This window comes from Balaenoptera acutorostrata, chromosome 10, assembly GCF_949987535.1.
Source record: "Balaenoptera acutorostrata chromosome 10, mBalAcu1.1, whole genome shotgun sequence".
In the NCBI taxonomy this organism is placed as follows: domain Eukaryota; kingdom Metazoa; phylum Chordata; class Mammalia; order Artiodactyla; family Balaenopteridae; genus Balaenoptera; species Balaenoptera acutorostrata.
Window position 1 is genome coordinate 45,733,197 of NC_080073.1, and position 24,321 is coordinate 45,757,517.

Here is a 24,321-nt window from a genome sequence, read left to right on the forward strand (position 1 = left end):
ACAGATGTCGATGTAAGCTGTTAACTCTGTGTTAACTTGTTATGCACCAATAGAAAAACTAATAGAATATTTAGAGTTTAATTTTCTTGTACTATTAGTTAACACTGATAATCCAAAGTTAAAGTTTTGATGATGAGCATCCCTTTCTTGTTCCTGACATGGAAATGCCCATAATGGAATAGTATTTAAAGACTGTGACCAAAGGAATCTACAGTTCTGGGTGATGTTAACAGATAAGCCTTAGTAAGTAGTGTCCTAATGTCATGTAATGTTGAGAAACCTTGAGCTTAAAAAAGTTAAATGGGTAAAACTCAAAAGCACACAGAATATTTCAGAAAGAACATGTGTTACTCAGCACGTTTATAAACATGGTGTAGGCCCACATTTTAAGAAAGGCAGCTTTGATATTTATTTAATTTATACTTAAACATTTATGACTTACATGACTTACAAACTTCTACGGTTAAAAAAAATTATTAATTTATGAAATATCTGGCTCTACCAGACAATACATTCCACAAAGGCAGAGGCTGTGCCTATCTTAGTCATTATTAGAAATATGCCTATGAAATAAGATGGATACAATTAGTATCAGTGAATGAATAGGCTGATGAAGAGAGAAAACATTTTCTCCCAAGCTTATTTCACAGAACTCTCACATGCAGATTTCTGCTAGAAATAAGCTGGTCTGCTTACTGCCCACTACTCTGCCTCTTCCACACCTTTGCTTACCCCATTCCTGCCTGGGGTAGCCACCCCTCTTCCATCCAATCATACCCAGGTTTCAAAGTCTAACTCAAATACCATCTCTCTATATGTGGTTATTACATAATCCTCCACATACAAAAGGCACTAAACAAATGCTTGTAACTAAACTTCATCTCTTTAGAAAGCAAAGCACGCACAGTGAGAAGGGGTAACAGTTCTTTGATATTCACAATTTATATAGTAAGCCGTTCACTCATGTTATCTATGATAGACGGGGTGACGCATCAACTTCACTGGGCCACAGGCCGCCAACGTTTGATTACTGGTGTGTCACCAAACATTCTGGGTGTGCCAGTCAGAGTATTTCTGGATGAGACTAACGTTTGAGTCAGCAGACTGAGTAAAGCAGATTGCCCTCCCTACTGTGGGTGGGCCTCATCTAATCCACTGAAGACCAAAATAGAACAAAAAGACTGAGTAAGAAGGAACTCCTCCTGCCCCACTTCCTTGAGCTGGGACATGGGTCTTTTGCTGCCTTTGGTCTTGAATGGAAACATCAACTCTTCTTGGGTCTCCAGCCTGTCAGCCTTCAGACTGGTACTGGTAAGTATACCCTCAGCTCTCCTGGTTCTCAGGCCTTCAGACTCAAACTGGAACTATATACCATTGGCTCTCCTGGGTCCCAGCCTGCACACTGCTGATCTTAAGACTTCTTGGCCTCCATAATCATGTGAGCCAGTTCCTTATAATAAATCTCAATCTCTCTCTCCCTCTCTCTCTCCCCCTCTCCCTCTCTCTCTATATATATCTCCTATTTGTTCTGTTTCTCTGAGAACGATAACTAATACTTATTTTAATATATTTATTCTTACAACTGAATTTTCATTCATATCACACCGCAGTTCTGAAAAGCACCTGGAAGAGAGGTATTACATGGTATTTAACAAGATTAAATTATTGTGCTCCCTGAAAATTTTGTAACAGCCATTAGAAAAGACATCCACTCTTGCCCTAGAATCATAAACCAGGAGCCACTTAACCACCAAGTAGAAAGAGCCTCTTTGAGAACAAAGCCACATAGATGTAGGCAGAGAAGAGATGGTAAGAAAGAGACATTCACACAGTACTGTAGACATAATTCAAACCCCTGAATCCAGCTATATTTGACACCAGCACAAGTCTCTGACTTCTTAGTTATGTGAGCAAATAATTACTTTGCAAGTTAGCCTGAGTTAAGTATTACTGTCTGCAAATAAAATCGTCTTAACTGGGGCTTCCCTGGTGGCGCAGTGGTTGAGAATCCGCCTGCCAATGCAGGGGACACGGATTCGAGCCCTGGTCCAGGAAGATCCCACGTGCCGCGGAGCAACTAAGCCCGTGCGCCACAACTACTGAGCCTGCACTCTAGAGTCCGTGAGCCATAACTACTGAGCCTGCGTGCTGCAACTATTGAAGCCCGTGCACCTAGAGCCCATGCTCCGCAAGAAGAGAAGTCACTGCAATGAGAAGCCTGCGCACCGCAACAAAGAGTAGCCCCCGCTCACCGCAACTACAGAAAGCCGCGTGCAGCAACGAAGACCCAACTCAGCCAAAAATAAAAAAATAAAATAAATAAATTTATTTAAAAAAAAGAAATCGTCTTAACTAATACAACACTTTCAGGTGAAAAGATTGAAAAGATTGTCACCTTGGCTTTACCCAAAGTATTTTTTAAGGTCAAAGAAGGATTAAAACTTTAACAAAATTAAAAGGATCGACATTAATATGTCTATTTGCACATTGAAGCAGGTTTTATATAGCTCCTATAAACTCTAGGAACTTCATTATTCTTAAGCCATTATATGCACATACTCATTGAAAAACATGAATTTTCCATTATGAGCATTTCTAAACTTACAATTGCCAAGAGCTATCTGCAAAGACCAAATTCCTTGTCAAGGTTTCTAGTTTTCCAGTATCAAAGTTAAATGAATTCATCATTTGTATTTCATTTTTTTTAATTTTTTATATATTTACTGAGCCCTTACTATATATGCCAGGCGGGCACAATCACCAGCATCTATTTAATGGCCACTTCTATGAAGTATGTAGTATTACTATTATTGTACCATTACAATCTTCATTTTAAAGTTTAATAGGAGGGATTATAATGTTCCTAATAATAATAGTAGTGGTGCTACATATTTGTCAAGAACGTACTATGGGGGATTTCCCTGGTGGTCTAGTGGTAAAGAATCTGCCTTACAATGCAGGGCATGTGGGTTGGATCCCTGGTCAGGGAACTAAGATCCCACATGCTGCAGGGCAACTAAGCCCGCGTGCCACAACTATTGAGCTTGCGCTCCTCAACTAGAGAGCCCATGCGCCCTGGAGCCCGCACACCACAACTAGAGAAGAGAAAAAACAACCTGCATTCCACAACTACAGAGAAGCCTGCACACCACAACGAAAGATTCCCGCACGCCTCAAAGAAGATCTCGCATGCTGCAACTAAGACCCAACGCAGCCAAAAATAAATTAAATAAATAAACAATTAAAAAAAAGAACGTACTATGTCCCACACACTGTACTAAGTGCTTTACAAGAAGTATCCCATTTAATCTTCATTTTTGAATCTTTTAAATTAGGTACAATTATCCTCATTTTATAGATGAGGAAACTGAGGCTTAAAGAATTAAATGCAGAGCCAAGACCTGCACTTCACATCAGAATCAGTACACAAGGTTTGAAAACATTCCACACCACATCCCAATAAATCCCATAACATTATCCAAAGTGCATTTCAAATTGCTTAATCAAAACCTGAGCTCATCTACATGACATTTGTCCTTGAGTTGCCATGTGGTTTACATTTGTGTTTTCCTCTTTAATTCCTCATCTCTGGAAAAGGTAAAGATGCCCATTAAAGGAAATACATATTATTTATTATAGCTCAAATGAATAAAATATGAGCACTAAAATTATAGATTCAATACTTTTTATACTACGGACTGTTCCAAAAGTGGGCAGACTTTAGAAACAATGAGATTTTATTTCAAATGTGCATCAGCGTTAACAAACTATTGTTAAACTGAGAAGTCTTGTTGGAGGAAATCCTGTCCCTCTTGGGGGACATCTCAGGTCCTGAAAAATGCTTCAGTACAAGTCGTCGGGTAGCAGATAAGATGGCACTGATAGCATTAATTAATCCCATGAAACAAGATTGGAATCTTATATTTACCCACATTAAGTACAAACCACACATGCACACACGCATATATAACAAATGCAACCAAAAATATATTCATTGATAGTTTATCACTGAGAAAGTTCCACATGACAAAGTTTAATTTTTTTTCATATAGATAATCATTTTCTTACTTTGAGTATCAAAAGTATTCTTAGTGTATGTATTACCAGGAATCTCCCTGAAGCCAACTGCAGAAGCACGGGAAGCAAAAAGAACCAAGCGGCTAGCTTGTAAATCAAGCCGGCACAGGTCAAGCTCCCGTCAGTCAAGACAGGCTCCCTCAGCTGGGAGAAGGGTTGTCACACACTGGCTACACACTTCGTAAAATATACCTTCCTGAGCCAACAAGAAGTGGTTGAGCTCTTCGGAATATAATTAGATCTGGTTTCTATATTGTGGAAAAAAAAAAAAAAAAAAAGGTTTTTTGATAAGAACAGATCTTGAGAAGTTTAACAAATATCGGGGAGCATCTGGTGGAGCTGCCATCCTTGAAAACTTGCTGAACTGACTCAGACTGCAGGCCAGGCCCTGAGGAAGCAGGATTAGGCATGCGCTTTAATGCCTGACACGCTTTCCAGCATTTGTTTAATTTTATAAAAAATTTATTTAATAGTGATATGTGGCATGCACCTTTTTTAAACTTCAATTTTTTTGACTTCAATTTTTTTGTTTGATAAAATGTACGGTGTTGTCTGAATTATAAGGTGCCATTTTAGAGCTTAACGTATTTGCATTGGGTGCTCTCGGCAGTCATCCTATTGCGTGTTTGCTATGTGAGCAATGGAGCAAAAGGAAAAAAATAATCCCCTTCGGTTAATTAATACTCATTAACTGTTCTGCCACCATCCCTCCCCCGCAAAAAATATCCTGTTTTTAACTAAACTTAATTTCCATTCCAAGAGTTTGGAGGGGAGGGAAGGAAGATTTCTTTCCATCTCTATTATTTCTGAGAAGTTCCAGGAAAAGTCCCAATTCTATGTTCAGGAGTCTTGTCATGTTGACCTTGAATAATAAACCTTATCCCTCTGGCCACAAACATTTTTAAATCGGCAGAACCCCAGTCATGTGCCTTGTAGAAAACAGATAAAGTTCGAAATGGATGTTTCTGAAGATGGACTGAGATTCTCCTGCGTCCTCTGCAGCACAGTAGTTACTGCCTCTCTTTCTAGACCTCCTTTACAGTGAGTGCATAAGCCCCCGGCCAAAAATATAAGGTCCCTGCGACCCCGAGCCCATCACTGGACCTCGTTTGCCAGAAGCATGCTGGGCACCCTACACTTCTCTGCCTGAGTGCAGCGCAGGGGACTTACTGGGGAAGTAAGACATCTCTAATGAGAGCCAGAAGATTGCTGTCAGAATCGACATCCGCCTCCTTCTTGCCATCACCAACCTCCTGGTTCACGAGCAGAGATGTGGTTTCTGAGAGCAGCCGCAAGCTGAAGAGTCTCCACTCCACTTGAAAGAAAAAAAAAATGCCAAGAACGTGACCACATGAAGATAGAATGAAAACAGAATGTGTAACTGATGGAATTCTCACTGATGTGGTCACACTTACCATTCCCGCTTTGAACCAGGGAGACCAAGGGTGGCAGGATATAATCAACCACCTAAAAGGAAAGACGTAAAAGACTTGGTTCAAATCCCTACAAACAAAAAACTGATATTGTTACCGAACTCAAGTCCGTGTGCCTGACGCACAGCGAGGCCAAACAATACTGAAACGTCGGAGTTCGGAGCAGACAAAGGTTTACTGCAGGGCCCTGCAAGGAGACGGGTGGCTCATGCCTTAAAAACCCCGAACTACCTGAAAGCTTTCAGCAAAGCCCTTTTACAGGAAAGGTGAGGGAGGGGCGGGGTTAGTTGTTGGAAGCTTCTTGGTGTCAGATCCTTTGTTCTTGAGGTCAGGTCATGGTCAGGTCACGATGTTCCTGTAAACGTCCACCAAACAAACGTTAGTCTCTGTTCTGACAAGAAGAGGCAAGGTCCCAAGGCTCAACTTTCGCCCTCCGAGGTCCAGGCCTCGTTAAGAGGAGGGGGTCCCTGCGCGGGCCGGTCACCCAGCCTGGGTCCTCCCACCAGTGCCCAGCCCGGCTGAGGAGGCAGATCTCAGCTGGTGGCGCCCCTCAGGGCCAGGTCCCCAGACCCCGCCCAGCCATCATCGCTGAGGGAGCCAGGCGCCCAGGACCCAGCCGGCCCTCAGGCTGCCCAAATCAGGGGCCGGGTCCCACGCACGGCGACCCACGGAGACCGCCGCTGCCGCCATTAGGTCGTAGGGGCAGGGATTGGGGAGAGGTTCGCTGCTGCCTCAAGGCTGGGACCGGACCGTGGGTGGTCTGGCCAGGGCTCTGGAGCCCTGCAGGACACAGCCCGCAGCTTGCCCCCAAGGCCCCCAGCTCACCCGCCGGCCCAAGGCCAGAGGGCCTGGAGGGCCCCAAGGAGAAGGCCAGCCACAATCCGTCTCTCACCGCACTCTCTGCTACACGCGGACCACCGTGAGGCTGACTGTTGGGGGAGCAGGACATCTAACCGCCCTACTAAGGGTCACACGCTGTCACTCACACCCGCCCCACCCCATTACAATATCAATCACTACCCATGCCTTTTCCACTGACAGAATCATTAGTCAAAGGAGTGAAAAAAAAAGCAACAGCTAAATTTACCCAGGATTTAAACTCTGCATGACATTTAATAAACCACCAAGCTCATTTAAATCTGAAAAAGTCCTCAGGTCAAAATGACATTATGGTCATCAAGACAGTAGTTTATCAAAACCTTCAGAGTTTATGAAAGGAACTTTGGTATATAATACAAACTCTGGTTGGCATGAGTTGACATTAAACCGTCAAATAAAGATATGTAAGCTGGTGATCATTAGTCAAGTTTAAACTAAACAACAATTAAAATATTGGAGGCAAAGGAGATACATAATCCTCATGTTTTTGCAAATACATCAAAGCGCTATGACAAGTTAATCTTGGTGATTTTTAGAAATAGATTCCAAAGATCTAAACCCATTACACAAACCACCTCTATGATTTTCCAGTTACATCAGACAGAGCACAATCAAATATGGTTTGAAACCTACTCCAAAATAACAATTTACCCCCCAAATGAAAATGGATGATGAAGAAAGGACAAATCATTTCCACAGTGTAATTCTGAAAACTACTCTCTCATTTGGTGAACTCTTTTGGTGACAATAAACAAAATTCCTGTTGTTTATAGCTGAATTGATTCCTGATCCTAAGATGTGCTCTCCTCACACTGACAAAAAGGCAGGAAAAGTGGTCCACGGCCCAACACCACCCTCTTGCTGTCCAAACCAATGAAAGGATACCCTACACAGGTAAGGATCGCCACACGTGGGTAGTGGTCCGTCAGTGTTACCCTGTTCTAGCTCCACTCCACAAAATAAGTTTATTTGTAACATTATATCTAGATATTTGTACCACAACCCTAAGAACTAGGGATGTTTTGTTTACCCTCTTCCATTAAGTGACATCACATCACTCAAAGCATAGACATCAAGCTTCACTAAGGAATTTTTAGAACTCTAAACTCCCAGGTACATCAAAAGAAAAAAATAAGCAAAGAAGAGAAATATATCCCACTATCAACCCCTATCAACACACTCAACATCTATCCTGAAGGTTTAAGAGAGCATATTAAGAGAGGAGTGGGACTGAAATTATCTACATGTCCAACTCAATAAGTTTGAAAACCAACAATTAGGCATGGTCCAAAAAGCAAGGCTGTCAGAAGATGAAGAGACAAAAATCCATAGTTTTCCAATATGCCTACAACAACCAATCAAATAACATAATTAGAAAAAGATACCAGGGGCTATGGGAAGATGGCGGAAGAGTAAGACGCGGAGATCACCTTCCTTCCCACAGATACATTAGAAATACATCTACACGGGGAACTGCTCCTACAGAACAGCGATTGAATGCTGGCAGAAGACGTCAGACCGCCCAAAAGGCAAGAAACTCCCCACGTACTTGGGTAGGGCAAAAGAAAAAAGAAATAACAGAGACAAAAGAATAGGGATGGGACCTGCACCAGTTGGAGGGAGCTGTGAAGGAGGAAAGGTTTCCACACACTAGGAAGCCCCTGTGCGGGCAGTGACTGCGGGGGGCAGAGGGGGGAAGCTTCAGAGCCACGGAGGAGAGCGCAGCCACAGGGGTGCGGAGGGCAAAGCGGAGAGATTCCCGCAAGGAGGATCGGTGCTGAGTAGCACTCACCAGCCCGAGAGGCTTGTCTGCTCAGCCGCCGGGGCGGGCGGGGGCTGGGAGCTGAGGCTCGGGCTTCGGTCGGATCGCAGGGAGAGGACTGGGGTTGGCGGCGTGAACACAGCCTGAAGGGGTTAGCACACCACAGCTAGCTGGGAGGGAGTCCGGGATTCAGAGCGCCGCCTAAACGAGCTCCAGAGACGGGCGCGAGCCGCGGCTATCAGCGCGGACCCCACAGCAACAGGGGCGCAGAGGGAAAAGTGGAGACATTCCTGCACAGAGGCTCGGCGCCGAGCAGCACTCACTAGCCCGAGAGGCTTGTCTGCTCACCCGCCAGGGCGGGCGGGGGCTGGGAGCTGAGGCTCGGGCTTTGGTCAGATCGCAGGGAGAGGACTGGGGTTGGCGGCATGAACACAGACTGAAGGCATACCACAGCTAGCCGGGAAGGAAGTCCGGGAAAAAGTCTGCAGCTGCTGAAGAGGCAAAAGACTTTTTCTTGCCTCTTTGTTTCGCAGCGCGCAAGGAGAGGGGATTCAGAGCGCCGCCTAAACGAACTCCAGAGACGGGGCGAGCCGCAGCTATCAGCGCGGACCCCAGAGACGGGCAGGAGACGCTAAGGCTGCTGCTGCCGCCACCAAGAAGCCTATGTGCGAGCACAGGTCACTCTCCACACCGCCCCTCCCGGGAGCCAGTGCAGCCCGCCACTGCCAGGCTCCCGTGATCCGGGCACAACTTCCCCGGGAGAACGCACGGCACGCCTCAGGCTGGTGCAACGTCATGCTGGCCTCAGCCGCCGCAGGCTCGCCCCGCATCCGTATCCTTCCCTCCCCCCTGCCAGAGTAAGCCAGAGCCCCCGAAGCAGCTGCTCCTTTAACCCCGTTCTGTCTGGGCGGGGAACAGACGCCCTCAGGCGACCTACATGCAGAGGCAGGTCCAAATCCAAAGCTTAACCCCGGGAGCTGTGCGAACAAAGAAGAGAAAGGGAAATCTCTCCCAGCAGCCTCAGAAGCAGCGGATTAAAGCTCCACAAACAACTTGATGTGCCTGCATCTGCTGAATACCTGAATAGACAACGAATCATCCCAAATTCAGGAGGTGGACTTTGGGAGCAGGAGATATTAATTTTTCCCCTTTCCCTTTCTTTGTGAGTGTATATGTGTATGCTTCTGGGTGAGATTTTGTCTGTATAGCTTTGCTTTATAATAGCTTTATTTTATTTCATTTTATTTTATCCTCTTTCTTTCTTTCTACTTTTTCTCCCTTTTACTCTGAGCCGTGTGGATGAAAGGCTCTTGGTGCTCCAGCCAGGCATCAGGGCTGTGCCTCTGAGGTGGGAGAGCCAACTTCAGAACACTGGTCCACAAGAGACCTCCCAGCTCCACGTAATACCAAACGGCAAAAATCTCTCAGAGATCTCCATCTCAACATCAAGACCCAGCTTCACTCAGTGACCAGCAAGCTACAGTGCTGGACACCCTATGCCAAACAACTAGCAAGACAGGAACACAGCCCCATCCATTAGCAGACAGGCTGCCTAAAATCATAATAAGGCCACAGACACCCCAGAACACACCACCAGACGTGGACGTGCCCACCAGAAAGACAAGATCCAGCCTCATCCACCAGAACACAGGCACTAGTTCCCTCCACCAGGAAGCCTACACAACCCACTGAACCAACCTTAGCCACTGGGGACAGATACCAAAAACAACGGGAACTACGAACCTGCAGCCTGTGAAAAGGAGACCCCAAACACAGTAAGATAAGCAAAATGAGAAGACAGAAAAACACACAGCAGATGAAGGAGCAGGGTCAAAACACACCAGACCTAACAAATGAAGAGGAAATAGGTAGTCTACCTGAAAAAGAATTCAGAATAATGATAGTAAGGATGATCCAAAATCTTGGAAATAGAATAGACAAAATGCAAGAAACATTTAACAATGACGTAGAAGAACTAAAGAGGAACCAAGCAACGATGAAAAACACAATAAATGAAATTAAAAATACTCTAGATGGGATCAATAGCAGAATAACTGAGGCAGAAGAACGGATAAGTGACCTGGAAGATAAAATGGTGGAAATAACTACTGCAGAGCAGAATAAAGAAAAAAGAATGAAAAGAACTGAAGACAGTCTCAGAGACCTTTAGGACAACATTAAATGCACCAACATTCGAATTATAGGGGTCCCAGAAGAAGAGAAAAAGAAAGGGACTGAGAAAATATTTGAAGAGATTATAGTTGAAAACTTCCCTAATATGGGAAAGGAAATAGTTAATCAAGTCCTGGAAGCACAGAGAGTTCCATACAGGATAAATCAAAGGAGAAACACACCAAGACACATATTAATCAAACTATCAAAAATTAAATATAAAGAAAACATATTAAAAGCAGCAAGGGAAAAACAACAAATAACACACAAGGGAATCCCCATAAGGTTAACAGCTGATCTTTCAGCAGAAGCTCTGCAAGCCAGAAGGGAGTGGCAGAACATATTTAAAGTGATGAAGGAGAAAAACCTACAACCAAGATTACTCTACCCAGCAAGGATCTCATTCAGATTTGATGGAGAAATTAAAACCTTTAAAGACAAGCAAAAGCTGACAGAGTTCAGCACCACCAAACCAGCTTTACAACAAATGCTAAAGGAACTTCTCTAGGCAAGAAACACAAGAGAAGGAAAACACCTACAATAACAAACCCAAAACATTTAAGAAAATGGGAATAGGAACATACATATCGATAATTAACTTAAATGTAAATGGATTAAATGCTCCCACCAAAAGACATACACTGGCTGAATGGATACAAAAACAAGACCCATATATATGCTGTCTACAAGAGACCCACTTCAGACCTAGGGACACATACAGACTGAAAGTGAGGGGATGGAAAAAGATATTCCATGCAAATGGAAATCAAAAGAAAGCTGGAGTAGCAATTCTCATATCAGGCAAAATAGACTTTGAAATAAAGACTATTACAAGAGACAAAGAAGGACACTATATAATGATCAAGGGATTGATCCAAGAGGAAGGTATAACAATTGTAAATATTTATGCACCCAACACAGGAGCACCTCAATACATAAGGCAAATACTAACATCCATAAAAGGGGAAATCGACAGCAACACAATAATAGTAGGGGACTTTAACACCCCACTTTCACCAATGGACAGATCATCTAAAATGAAAATAAATAAGGAAACACAAGCTTTAAATGATACATTAGACAAGATGGACTTAATTGATATTTATAGGACATTCCACCCCAAAACAACAGAATACACATTTTTCTCAAGTGCTCATGGAACATTCTCCAGGATAGATCATATCTTGGGTCACAAATCAAGCCTTGGTAAATTTAAGAAAATTGAAATCGTATCAAGTATCTTTTCCGACTACAACGCTATGAGACTAGATATCAATTACAGGCAAAGATCTGTAAAAAATACAAACACATGGAGGCTACACAATACACTACTTAATAACGAAGTGATCACTGAAGAAATCAAAGGGGAAATCAAAAAATACCTAGAGACCCACCACCAGAGCCTCCCATCAAGCCTCTTAGATAGCCTCAACCACCAGAGGGCAGACAACAGAAGCAAGAAAAACTACAATCCTGCAGCCTGTGGACCAAAAACCACAGTTACAGAAAGAAAGAGAAGATGAAAAGGCAGAGGGCTATGTACCAGATGAAGGAACAAGAAAAAACCCCAGAAAAACAACTAAATGAAGTGGAGATAGGCAACCTTCCAGAAAAAGAATTCAGAATAATGATAGTGAAGATGATCCAGGACCTCGGAATAAGAATGGAGGCAAAGATTGAGAAGATGCAAGAAATGATTAACAAAGACCTAGAAGAATTAAAGAACAAACAAACAGAGATGACCAATACAATAACTGAAATGAAAACTACACTAGAAGGAATCAATAGCAGAATAACTGAGGCAGAAGAACGGATAAGTGACCTGGAAGACAGAATGGTGGAATTCACTGCTGCGGAACAGACTAAAGAAAAAAGAATGAAAAGAAATGAAGACAGCCTAAGAGACCTCTGGGACAACATTAAACGCAACAACATTCGCATTATAGGGGTCCCAGAAGGAGAAGAGAGAGAGAAAGGACCAGAGAAAATATTTGAAGAGATTATAGTCAAAAACTTCCCTAACATGGGAAAGGAAATAGCCACCCAAGTCCAGGAAGCGCAGAGAGTCCCATACAGAATAAACCCAAGGAGAAACACGCCGAGACACATAGTAATCAAAGTGGCAAAAATTAAAGACAAAGAAAAATTACTGAAAGCAGCAAGGGAAAAACGACAAATAACATACAAGGGAACTCCCATAAGGTTAACAGCTGATTTCTCAGCAGAAACTCTGCAAGCCAGAAGGGAGTGGCATGAAATACTTAAAGTGATGAAAGGGAAGAACCTACAACCAAGATTACTCTACCCAGCAAGGATCTCATTTAGATTTGATGGAGAAATCAAAAGCTTTACAGACAAGCAAAAGCTAAGAGAATTCAGCACCACCAAACCAGCTCTACAACAAATGCTAAAGGAACTTCTCTAAGTGGGAAACACAAGAGAAGAAAAGGACCTACAAAAACAAACCCAAGACAATTAAGAAAATGGTCATAGGAACATACATATCGATAATTACCTTAAACGTGAATGGATTAAATGCCCCAACCAAAAGACATAGACTGGCTGAATGGATACAAAAACAAGACCCATATATATGCTGTCTACAAGAGACCCACTTCAGACCTAGGGACACATACAGACTGAAAGTGAGGGGATGGAAAAAGATATTCCATGCAAATGGAAATCAAAAGAAAGCTGGAGTAGCTATACTCATATCAGATAAAATAGACTTTAAAATAAAGAATGTTACAAGAGACAAGGAAGGACACTACATAATGATCCAGGGATCAATCCAAGAAAAAGATATAACAATTATAAATATATATGCACCCAACATAGGAGCACCTCAATACATAAGGCAACTGCTAACAGCTATAAAAGAGGAAATCGACAGTAACACAATCATAGTGGGGGACTTTAACACCTCACTTACACCAATGGACAGATCATCCAAAATGAAAATAAATAAGGAAACAGAAGCTTTAAATGACACAATAGACGAGATAGATTTAATTGATATATATAGGACATTCCATCCAAAAACGGCAGATTACACGTTCTTCTCAAGTGCACACGGAACATTCTCCAGGATAGATCACATCTTGGGTCACAAATCAAGCCTCAGTAAATTTAAGAAAATTGAAATCATATCAAGCATCTTTTCTGACCACAACGCTATGAGATTAGAAATGAATTACAGGGAAAAAAACGTAAAAAAGACAAACACATGGAGGCTAAACAATACGTTATTAAATAACCAAGAGATCACTGAAGAAATCAAACAGGAAATAAAAAAATACCTAGAGACAAATGACAATGAAAACACGACAACCCAAAACCTATGGGATGCAGCAAAAGCGGTTCTAAGAGGGAAGTTTATAGCTATACAAGCCTACCTCAAGAAACAAGAAAAATCTCAAGTAAACAATCTAACTTTACACCTAAAGAAACTAGAGAAAGAAGAACAAACAAAATCCAAAGTTAGCAGAAGGAAAGAAATCATAAAGATCAGAGCAGAAATAAATGAAATAGAAACAAAGAAAACAATAGCAAAGATCAATAAAACTAAAAGTTGGTTCTTTGAGAAGATAAACAAAATTGATAAGCCATTAGCCAGACTCATCAAGAAAAAGAGGGAGAGGACTCAAATCAATAAAATCAGAAATGAAAAAGGAGAAGTTACAACAGACACCGCAGAAATACAAAACATCCTAAGAGACTACTACAAGCAACTTTATGCCAATAAAATGGACAACCTGGAAGAAATGGACAGATTCTTAGAAAGGTATAAGCTTCCAAGACTGAATCAGGAAGAAACAGAAAATATCAACAGACCAATCACAAGTAATGAAATTGAAACTGTGATTAAAAATCTTCCAACAAACAAAAGTCCAGGACCAGATGGCTTCACAGGTGAATTCTATCAAACATTTAGAGAAGAGCTAACACCCATCCTTCTCAAACTCTTCCAAAAAATTGCAGAGGAAGGAACTCTCCCAAACTCATTCTATGAGGCCACCATCACCCTGATACCAAAACCAGACAAAGACACTACAAAAAAAGAAAATTACAGACCAATATCACTGATGAATATAGATGCAAAAATCCTCAACAAAATACTAGCAAACAGAATCCAACAACACATTAAAAGGATCATACACCACGATCAAGTGGGATTTATCCCAGGGATGCAAGGATTCTTCAATATACGCAAATCAATCAATGTGATACACCATATTAACAAATTGAAGAATAAAAACCATATGATCATCTCAATAGATGCAGAAAAAGCTTTTGACAAAATTCAACACCCATTTCTGATAAAAACTCTCCAGAAAGTGGGCATAGAGGGAACCTACCTCAACATAATAAAGGCCATATATGACAAACCCACAGCAAACATCATTCTCAATGGTGAAAAACTGAAAGCATTTCCTCTAAGATCAGGAACGAGACAAGGATGTCCACTCTCACCACTATTATTCAACATAGTTCTGGAAGTCCTAGCCACGGCAATCAGAGAAGACAAAGAAATAAAAGGAATACAAATTGGAAAAGAAGAAGTAAAACTGTCACTGTTTGCGGATGACATGATACTATACATAGAGAATCCTAAAACTGCCACCAGAAAACTGCTAGAGCTAATTAATGAATATGGTAAAGTTGCAGGTTACAAAATTAATGCACAGAAATCTCTTGCATTCCTATACACTAATGATGAAAAATCTGAAAGAGAAATTATGGAAACACTCCCATTTACCATTGCAACAAAAAGAATAAAATACCTAGGAATAAACCTACCTAGGGAGACAAAAGACCTGTATGCAGAAAACTATAAGACACTGATGAAAGAAATTAAAGATGATACCAACAGATGGAGAGATATACCATGTTCTTGGATTGGAAGAATCAACATTGTGAAAATGATTATACTACCCAAAGCAATCTACAGATTCAATGCAATCCCTATCAAATTACCAATGGCATTTTTTACGGAGCTAGAACAAATCATCTTAAAATTTGTATGGAGACACAAAAGACCCCGAATAGCCAAAGCAGTCTTGAGGCAAAAAAATGGAGCTGGAGGAATCAGACTCCCTGACTTCAGACTATACTACAAAGCTACAGTAATCAAGACAATATGGTACTGGCACAAAAACAGAAACATAGATCAATGGAACAAGATAGAAAGCCCAGAGATTAACCCACGCACCTATGGTCAACTAATCTATGACAAAGGAGGCAAAGATATACAATGGAGAAAAGACAGTCTCTTCAATAAGTGGTGCTGGGAAAACTGGACAGCCACATGTAAAAGAATGAAATTAGAATACTCCCTAACACCATACACAAAAATAAACTCAAAATGGATTAGAGACCTAAATATAAGACTGGCCACTATAAAACTCTTAGAGGAAAACATAGGAAGAACACTCTTTGACATAAATCACAGCAAGATCTTTTTCGATCCACCTCCTAGAGTAATGGAAATAAAAACAAAAATAAACAAGTGGGACCTAATGAAACTTCAAAGCTTTTGCACAGCAAAGGAAACCATAAACAAGACCAAAAGACAACCCTCAGAATGGGAGAAAATATTTGCAAATGAATCAACGGACAAAGGATTAATCTCCAAAATATATAAACAGCTCATTCAGCTCAATATCAAAGAAACAAACACCCCAATCCAAAAATGGGCAGAAGACCTAAATAGACATTTCTCCAAAGAAGACATACAGACGGCCACGAAGCACATGAAAAGATGCTCAACATCACTAATTATTAGAGAAATGCAAATCAAAACTACAATGAGGTATCACCTCACTCCTGTTAGAATGGGCATCATCAGAAAATCTACAAACAACAAATGCTGGAGAGGGTGTGGAGAAAAGGGAACCCTCTTGCACTGTTGGTGGGAATGTAAATTGATACAGCCACTATGGAGAACAATATGGAGGTTCCTTAAAAAACTAAAAATAGAATTACCATATGACCCAGCAATCCCACTACTGGGCATATACCCAGAGAAAACCGTAATTCAAAAAGACACATGCACCCGAATGTTCATTGCAGCACTATTTACAATAGCCAGGTCATGGAAGCAACCTAAATGCCCATCAACAGAGGAATGGATAAAGAAGATGTGGTACATATATACAATGGAATATTACTCAGCCATAAAAAGGAACGAAATTGAGTCATTTGTTGAGAAGTGGATGGATCTAGAGACTGTCATACAGAGTGAAGTAAGTCAGAAAGAGAAAAACAAATATCGTATATTAATGCATGTATGTGGAACCTAGAAAAATGGTACAGATGAGCCAGTTTGCAGGGCAGAAGTTGAGACACAGATGTAGAGAATGGACATATGGACACCAAGGGGGGAAAACTGCGATGAGGTGGGGATGGTGGTGTGCTGAATTGGGCGATTGGGATTGACATGTATACACTGATGTGTATAAAACTGATGCCTAATAAGAACCTGCAGTATAAAAAAAAAATAAAACAACTAATACTAAACTTTCATTGGGTTATTTGTATGGAAATATATTAATATAAATGTTTCAGACATTAAAAAAAATAATAATAATAATTTTTTTTATTTAAAAAAAAAAAAAAAAACCTAGAAACAAATGACAATGGAGACACGATGACCCAAAACCTATGGGATGCAGCAAAAGCAGTGCTAAGAGGGAAGTTTATAGCAATACAAGCCTACCTCAAGAGACAGGAAACATCTTGAATAAACAACCTAACCTTGTACCTAAAGCAGTTAGAGAAAGAAGAACAAAAAAGCCCCAAAGCTAGCAGAAGGAAAGAAATCATAAAGATCAGAGCAGAAATAAATGAAAAAGAAATGAAGGAAACAATAGCAAAAATCAATGAAACTAAAAGCTGGTTCTTTGAGAAGATAAACAAAATTGATAAACCATTAGCCAGACTCATCAAGAGAAAAAGGGAGAAGACTCAAATCAATAGAATTAGAAATGAAAAAGGAGAAGTAACCACTGACACTGCAGAAATACAAAAGATCATGAAAGATTACTACAAGCAACTCTAGGCCAATAAAATGGACAACCTGGAAGAAATGGACAGATTCTTAGAAATGCACAAACTGCCGAGACTGAACCAGGAAGAAATAGAAAATATGAACAGACCAATCACAAGCACTGAAATTGAAACTGTGATTAAAAACCTTCCAACAAACAAAAGCCCAGGACCAGATGGCTTCACAGGCGAATTCTATCAAACACTTAGAGAAGAGCTAACACCTATCCTTCTCAAACTCTTCCAAAATATTGCAGAGGCAGGAACACTCCCCAACTCATTCTACGAGGCCACCATCACCCTGATACCAAAACCAGACAAAGATGTCACAAAGAAAGAAAACTACAGGCCAATATCACTGATGAACGTAGATGCAAAAATCCTCAACAAAATACTAGCAAACAGAATCCAACAGCACATTAAAAGGATTATACACCATGATCAAGTGGGGTTTATTCCAGGTATGCAAGGATTCTTCAATATACGCAAATCAATCAACGTGATACATCATATTAACAAATTGAAGGAGAAAAACCATATGATCATCTCAATAGATGCAGAGAAAGCTTTCGACAAAATTCAACACCCATTTATGATAAAAGCCCTGCAGAAAGTAGGCATAGAGGGAACTTTCCTCAACATAATAAAGGCCATGTATGGCAAACCCACAGCCAACATTGTCCTCAATGGTGAAAAACTGAAACCATTTCCACTAAGATCAGGAAGAAGACAAGGTTGCCCACTCTCACCACTATTATTCAACATAGTTTTGGAAGTGTTAGCCACAGCAATCAGAGAAGAAAAAGAAATAAAAGGAATCCAAACTGGAAAAGAAGAAGTAAAGCTGTCACTGTTTGCAGATGACATGATACTATACATAGAGAATCCTAAAGATGATACCAGAAAAATACTAGAGCTAATCAATGAATTTGGAAAAGTAGCAGGATACAAAATTAATGCACAGAAATCTCTTGCATTCCTATATACTAATGATGAAAAATCTGAAAGTGAAATTAAGAAAACACTCCCATTTACCATTGCAACAAAAAGAATAAAATATCTAGGAATAAACTTACCTAAGGAGACAAAAGACCTGTATGCAGAAAATTATAAGACACTGATGAAAGAAATTAAAGATGATACAAATAGATGGAGAGATATACCATGTTCTTGGATTGGAAGAATCAACATTGTGAAAATGACTCTACTACCCAAAGCAATCTACAGATTCAATGCAATCCCTATCAAACTACCACTGGCATTTTTCACAGAACTAGAACAAAAAATTTCACAATTTGTATGGAAACACAAAAGACCCCGAATAGCTAAAGCAATCTTGAGAACGAAAAATGGAGCTGGAGGAATCAGGCTCCCTGACTTCAGACTATATTACAAAGCTACAGTAATCAAGACAGTTTGGTACTGGCACAAAAACAAAAATATAGATCAATGGAACAGGAGAGAAAGCCCAGAGATAAACCCACGCACATATGGTCACCTTATCTTTGATAAAGGAGGCAAGCATATACAGTGGAGAAAAGACAGCCTCTTCAATAAGTGGTGCTGGGAAAATTGGACAGGTACATGTAAAAGTATGAAATTAGAACACTCCCTGACACCATACACAAAAATAAACTCAAAATGGATTAAAGACCTAAGTGTAAGGCCAGACACTATCAAACTCTTAGAGGAAAACATAGGCAGAACACTCTATGACATAAATCACAGCAAGATCCTTTTTGACCCAGCTCCTAGAGAAATGGAAATAAAAACACAAATAAACAAATGGGACCTAATGAAACTTAAAACCTTTTGCACAGCAAAGGAAACCATTAACAAGACAAAAAGACAACCCTCAGAATGGGAGAAAATATTTGCAAATGAAGCAACTGACAAAGGATTAATCTCCAAGATTTACAAGCAGCTCATGCAGCTCAATAACAAAAAAAAAAACAACCCAATCCAAAAATGGGCAGAAGACCTAAATAGACATTTCTCCAAAGAAGATATACAGATGGCCAACAGACACATGAAAGAATGCTCAACATCATTAATCATTAGAGAAATGCAAATCAAAACCACAATGAGGTATCATCTCACACCGGTCAGAATGGCCATCATCAAAAAATCTAGAAACAATAAATGCTGGAGAGGGTGTGGAGAAAAGGGAACACTCTTGCACTGTTGGTGGGAATGTAAATTGATACAGCCACTATGGAGAACAGTATGGAGGTTCCCTAAAAAACTAAAAATAGAACTACCATATGACCCAGCAATCCCACTCCTGGGCATATACCCTGAGAAAACCATAATTCAAAAAGAGTCATGTACCAAAATGTTCATTGCAGCTCTATTTACAATAGCCAGGACATGGAAGCAACCTAAGTGTCCATCATCAGATGAATGGATAAAGAAGATGTGGCACATATATACAATGGAATATTACTCAGCCATAAAAAGAAATGAAATGGAGGTATTTGTAATGAGGTGGATGGAGTTAGAGTCTGTCATACAGAGTGAAGTAAGTCAGAAGGAGAGAAACAAATACAGTATGCTAACACATATATATGGAATCTAAGGAAAAAAAGGTCATGAAGAACCTAGTGGCAGGACAGGAATAAAGACAGACCTACTAGAGAATGGACTTGAGGATATGGGGAGGGGGAGGGGTGAGATGTGACAGGGTGAGAGAGTGTCATGGACATATATACACTACCAAATGTAAAATAGATAGCTAGTGGGAAGCAGCCGCATAGCACAGGGAGATCAGGTCGGTGCTTTGTGACCACCTAGAGGGGTGGGATAGGGAGGGTGGGAGGGAGCGAGATGCAAGAGGGAAGAGATGTGGGAACATATGTATATGTATAACTGATTCACTTTGTTATAAAGCAGAAACTAACACACCATTGTAAAGCAATTATACTTCAATAAAGATGTTTAAAAAAAAAAAAAGAAAAAGATACCATTTACAACAGTAATAAAATTCTAAGGTATCTACGACTTCATGACTTTCATAGAAAGATATATATATATATAAAATATGTACAAGTATGACAGCCATCGATGGACTTCTGAAAAAAAGCTTGAAGGCTGTCACAACCAGGCTCACAACAAGAAAAAAGACAAACTGAAAATCAGCAACTCTTCTCAGACATACCAGAGACTTCAAGTCACAGGGCAAACCAGCTGTCCCCCAGAAGTGAAGAGACAGGCAAAGACAGAGAAGCATAGCTTAACAGGAGCAGAAACCACCAGTGGAGCCAGCAGCTGGCGCAAAAACGTAAAGGGTGACTGACTAATTGCTGGAGTCTGAGCGGAAAAGAGAAAACCTCCTTCAGGCCCTGTGTGCACCTGCGGGGGTGGGGGGGTGAGGTGAGAAGCACGTGTGAAGTTCACAGCCCAGGCGCACAGGCTCAGAAGAGGAAAGAGACCAAATCAGAGGGGCTATGGAACCCTCCTCCCCCCACCTCACCACAACATCAATAGGGCTCCTGTGTAATAACACAGGATTACAACAGAGAGCTGCTTTATTATACAGACACAGGCTTTATTTCAGAAGGAGTTATTAGGGAAACCCAAGACAACAGGAGAGACAAAATAAAGACATTATGGGGAATTTTAGCCTCTGAAACCTACAGCTACATCCAACAGTAAACACAGCCTGGCTCTTAGCCAGATAAACATAAAACTTCACACTAAGGGATCGCTGATCTCAGTTCATTTTACCTGATACATCATGCTGGAGTGAAATATTTGAAGTGCTGAGAGGGGAAAAAAACACCACCCTAGAATTCTGAGTGAAATTATCCCTCAAGAGTAAAAGGAAAAATAAAGACTTTCTCACACACACAATAACTAAAGAAATGTTTTGCCAGTAGACTTGCCTTGCAAGAAATGTTAAGTTTCTCAGAAAGAAGGAAAATGACATAGGTCAGACACTCAGATCTATATGTTAGAGAAAAAAATAAATGAAGGTAAAATATAGTAATTGATGAGAAGCCTCAGAGAGGTCAACTCTGTGCAAATTAATCTGTAATTCCAGTAAAAATAAATATTCCAACGAGGTTTGCATGAACTCCTCATACTGATTCTATAATGTATTTGGAAAGGAGAGGGTCAAGAGTACTGGAAAATTTTCCAAAAAGCATGAGGCATATTTGGTTCACCTTCTCAAGTTTCCAAGTTTACTGTGATGGAAATAAACATGATGGCACAAGCAAAGGGACAGACAAAGAGATTCGTGGAACAGAACAGAGAGCCTAGAAACAGATACATATGGGAACACAGTAAGTAGCAGATAGAGAACTACCAACAGTGGAAAAACATATAGACTATTCACCGAAGGGATAGGTACAACTTAGTTGTCTATTCAGTAAAAAAATATCATAATGCTAAAAAAAAAAAATTACTGGAGGCTTAAAGATCTAACAGTTAAAACAAAAGCTCTTAAAGGAAAATATGAGAGAATAGCCTTTGTGTTATTAGAGTAGGAAAAGGCTTTTTAAATGATACCTAAAAAGTACAAACTAAAAGAAAATATTATCAGGGACTTCCCTGGTGGCGCAGTGGTTGGGAATCCGCCTGCCAGTGCAGGGGACACGTGTTCGATCCCTGGTCTGGGAAGATCCCACATGCCGCGGAGCAGCTAAGCCTGTGCGCCACAACTACTGAGCCTGCGCTCTAGAACCCGCGAGTCGCAACTACTGAAGCCTGCTCGCCTAGAGCCCGTGCTCCGCAACAAGAGAAGCCACCGCAATGAGAAGCCCGAGCACCGCAGTGAAGAGTAGCCCCCACTCGTCACAACGAGAGAAAGCCCGCGTGCGGTAACCAAGACCCAATGCAGCCAAAAATAAATAAATTTATTTTTTTTAAATACTAATAAATTTGACATTAAAATGAAAAATACTTGTATAAGATGAGTCCTCATAAACAAAATGAGAAGAAAAGCCATTGGGTAGGAGAAAGTTCTGCAATCCCTATACCTGACAATGGATGAATATGCAGAATACATGAACAGGGGGCCCCCCGAAGGAGAATACCTAAATAGCCAGTAACCATATCAAAACTACTCAACTCCACTAATAATCAGAGAAATGAAAGGTAGAACAAAACAGATACCAATTTACACAAATCCAGTTAGAAAATCACATAATACCAAGACTGGGGGAAATGGGTACTCACATACCACAAAAAAAATCAGTAAATCAGTATTTAACTTGGAAGAACAATTTCACAATACCAACCAAAGCTGAAGATGAACACAGCATACAACTCAGCAATTCAGCTTCTACGTGACATATTTAAAAACACTCATTGCAGATCTGATTTCAGGAGTGAAAAGAGAGTGAATAAATCATTACATTTATATTTCATTATTTAATGAAAACATCAACTTGCAAAATGATACAGGCAGCATGACACTGTATCCTGAAACAATACCTATAATGTTAAAATACATACTAAATGTGAATTTCTGTATTAAAAATGTATTTCGTAAGTCTTAAAAGAAGAAATCTATTTAATTATAATATTATTTAATTTTTTAATTAACATAGTTTTCCTCTGAATAACTCAAGGCAATTATAATAGTATCCCAAGATGATACAAATTTAATCCTTCCAACTGAGAATGATCCTTGAGAAGAAGTAACAGGAGGGTGGTAATGGAAAAATAAAATGCTTTTTATAATATGTAAATGAAGACTACAAGGAAGTTTAGAACATTATTTGTCTATTCACCTTTAATTCATATTTTTGGTGAGCAATGACAGTTGACTACTTTATCAAATGAAAGCTACCCATTAAGACATGAACTGAAAAATGAAATTACACTGAAAATGTCTGCATGCTTAGCAAGTCAGACCAGGCAAAGGATATAAAAACTGAAGAACAATTTCATTAGTTTTATTTATACTCTATTCAATAACTACATAGACTGAAAATAATAAATGGTGTTCAGGAAAAGATTATTGTTTTTAAAATCCTAGCAAGAAAAGGGAGACCACATATCTTTTGGCAACATGTTCACTTAAAGTTAAATATACAATGATTCCAGCAAAAAAGACAACATGAAAATAAAACATTTAAAATGTTAGTTACTTCAGAGATGAGAGCAAAGAAACATCTTTAGTTCCTGGAGTAGCGTTTAAGGCAGAAAATGTAAAGAAAATGTAACAAAGGAAGTTAAAGAAAATAAACCATTTCAATAAATTCCCATACAAATCAGAAGGGTATCTACTCTCAACAAAATGCGGGGGAAAAAAGTCTGTATAACTGACACATCCCAACATTTACAAACATTAATTGTGTGTGTATATAATACATATACATATACACACAAACATAAAATAAATGATTTGGATGAGCTCACAATATGTAGGTAAGGGGATTTTATCACCACCACTCTCAGAACTTAATAGCTACTAAGGGCCAGAAGGGAAATGAGCCCATTTACAAATATGTATACACGTATGTATGAAGTAACTAACATTATATAAATTGGGATGTGGAGATAAGCCAGCGTTTCCTGGGAGAGGTTGGGGTGTATTTTATTGTTGTTGCTGCCATTGCCTTTAAACTAAATAGCTGCCAGAAGTTAGATTTAAAGGCCTAGAGATCCATGCGATGACTTAGGCTTTTTTTTTTTTTTTTTGAGATATTTAGAGTAATTTACTCTGAATTTAATTTGAAAACATTCAGATGAGAATTAAAACAATCATCTAGACATACAATTTGCAAGATTCCAGTCAGAGATGAGAAAGGAACTCTAAATTGAGAGACTGTCTCAAGATGACAAATGAAGCAAAGTTCTAGCCTCAGCCTCCAGCCCCAGATCTCTGGAGGTCACACATACTCGCTCACAGAAGGGGACTGCTGCAAAATAAAAGAGCAGCTCCAAGGGTGCTCGAAGTGATCTGGGGGCACAGGGGAGAACAAACACAGGAAAAGGCTC

At 40.2% G+C, this 24,321-nt stretch overlaps 1 protein-coding gene across 7 annotated transcripts in view; it reads right to left on the minus strand.

The window, feature by feature from the left end:
* ULK4 (unc-51 like kinase 4) overlaps positions 1 to 24,321 on the minus strand; it is a 547,368-nt gene that overhangs the window by 325,066 nt on the left and 197,981 nt on the right. For all 7 annotated transcript variants that reach the window (XM_057554846.1, XM_057554850.1, XM_057554849.1 and 4 more), the window contains 2 exons: positions 5,493 to 5,544; positions 5,248 to 5,392 (listed from right to left, as the gene is read on the minus strand). In XM_057554846.1, coding sequence (XP_057410829.1) covers positions 5,248 to 5,392; positions 5,493 to 5,544 — 197 coding nt within the window. The remainder of the gene's footprint in view (positions 1 to 5,247; positions 5,393 to 5,492; positions 5,545 to 24,321) is intronic.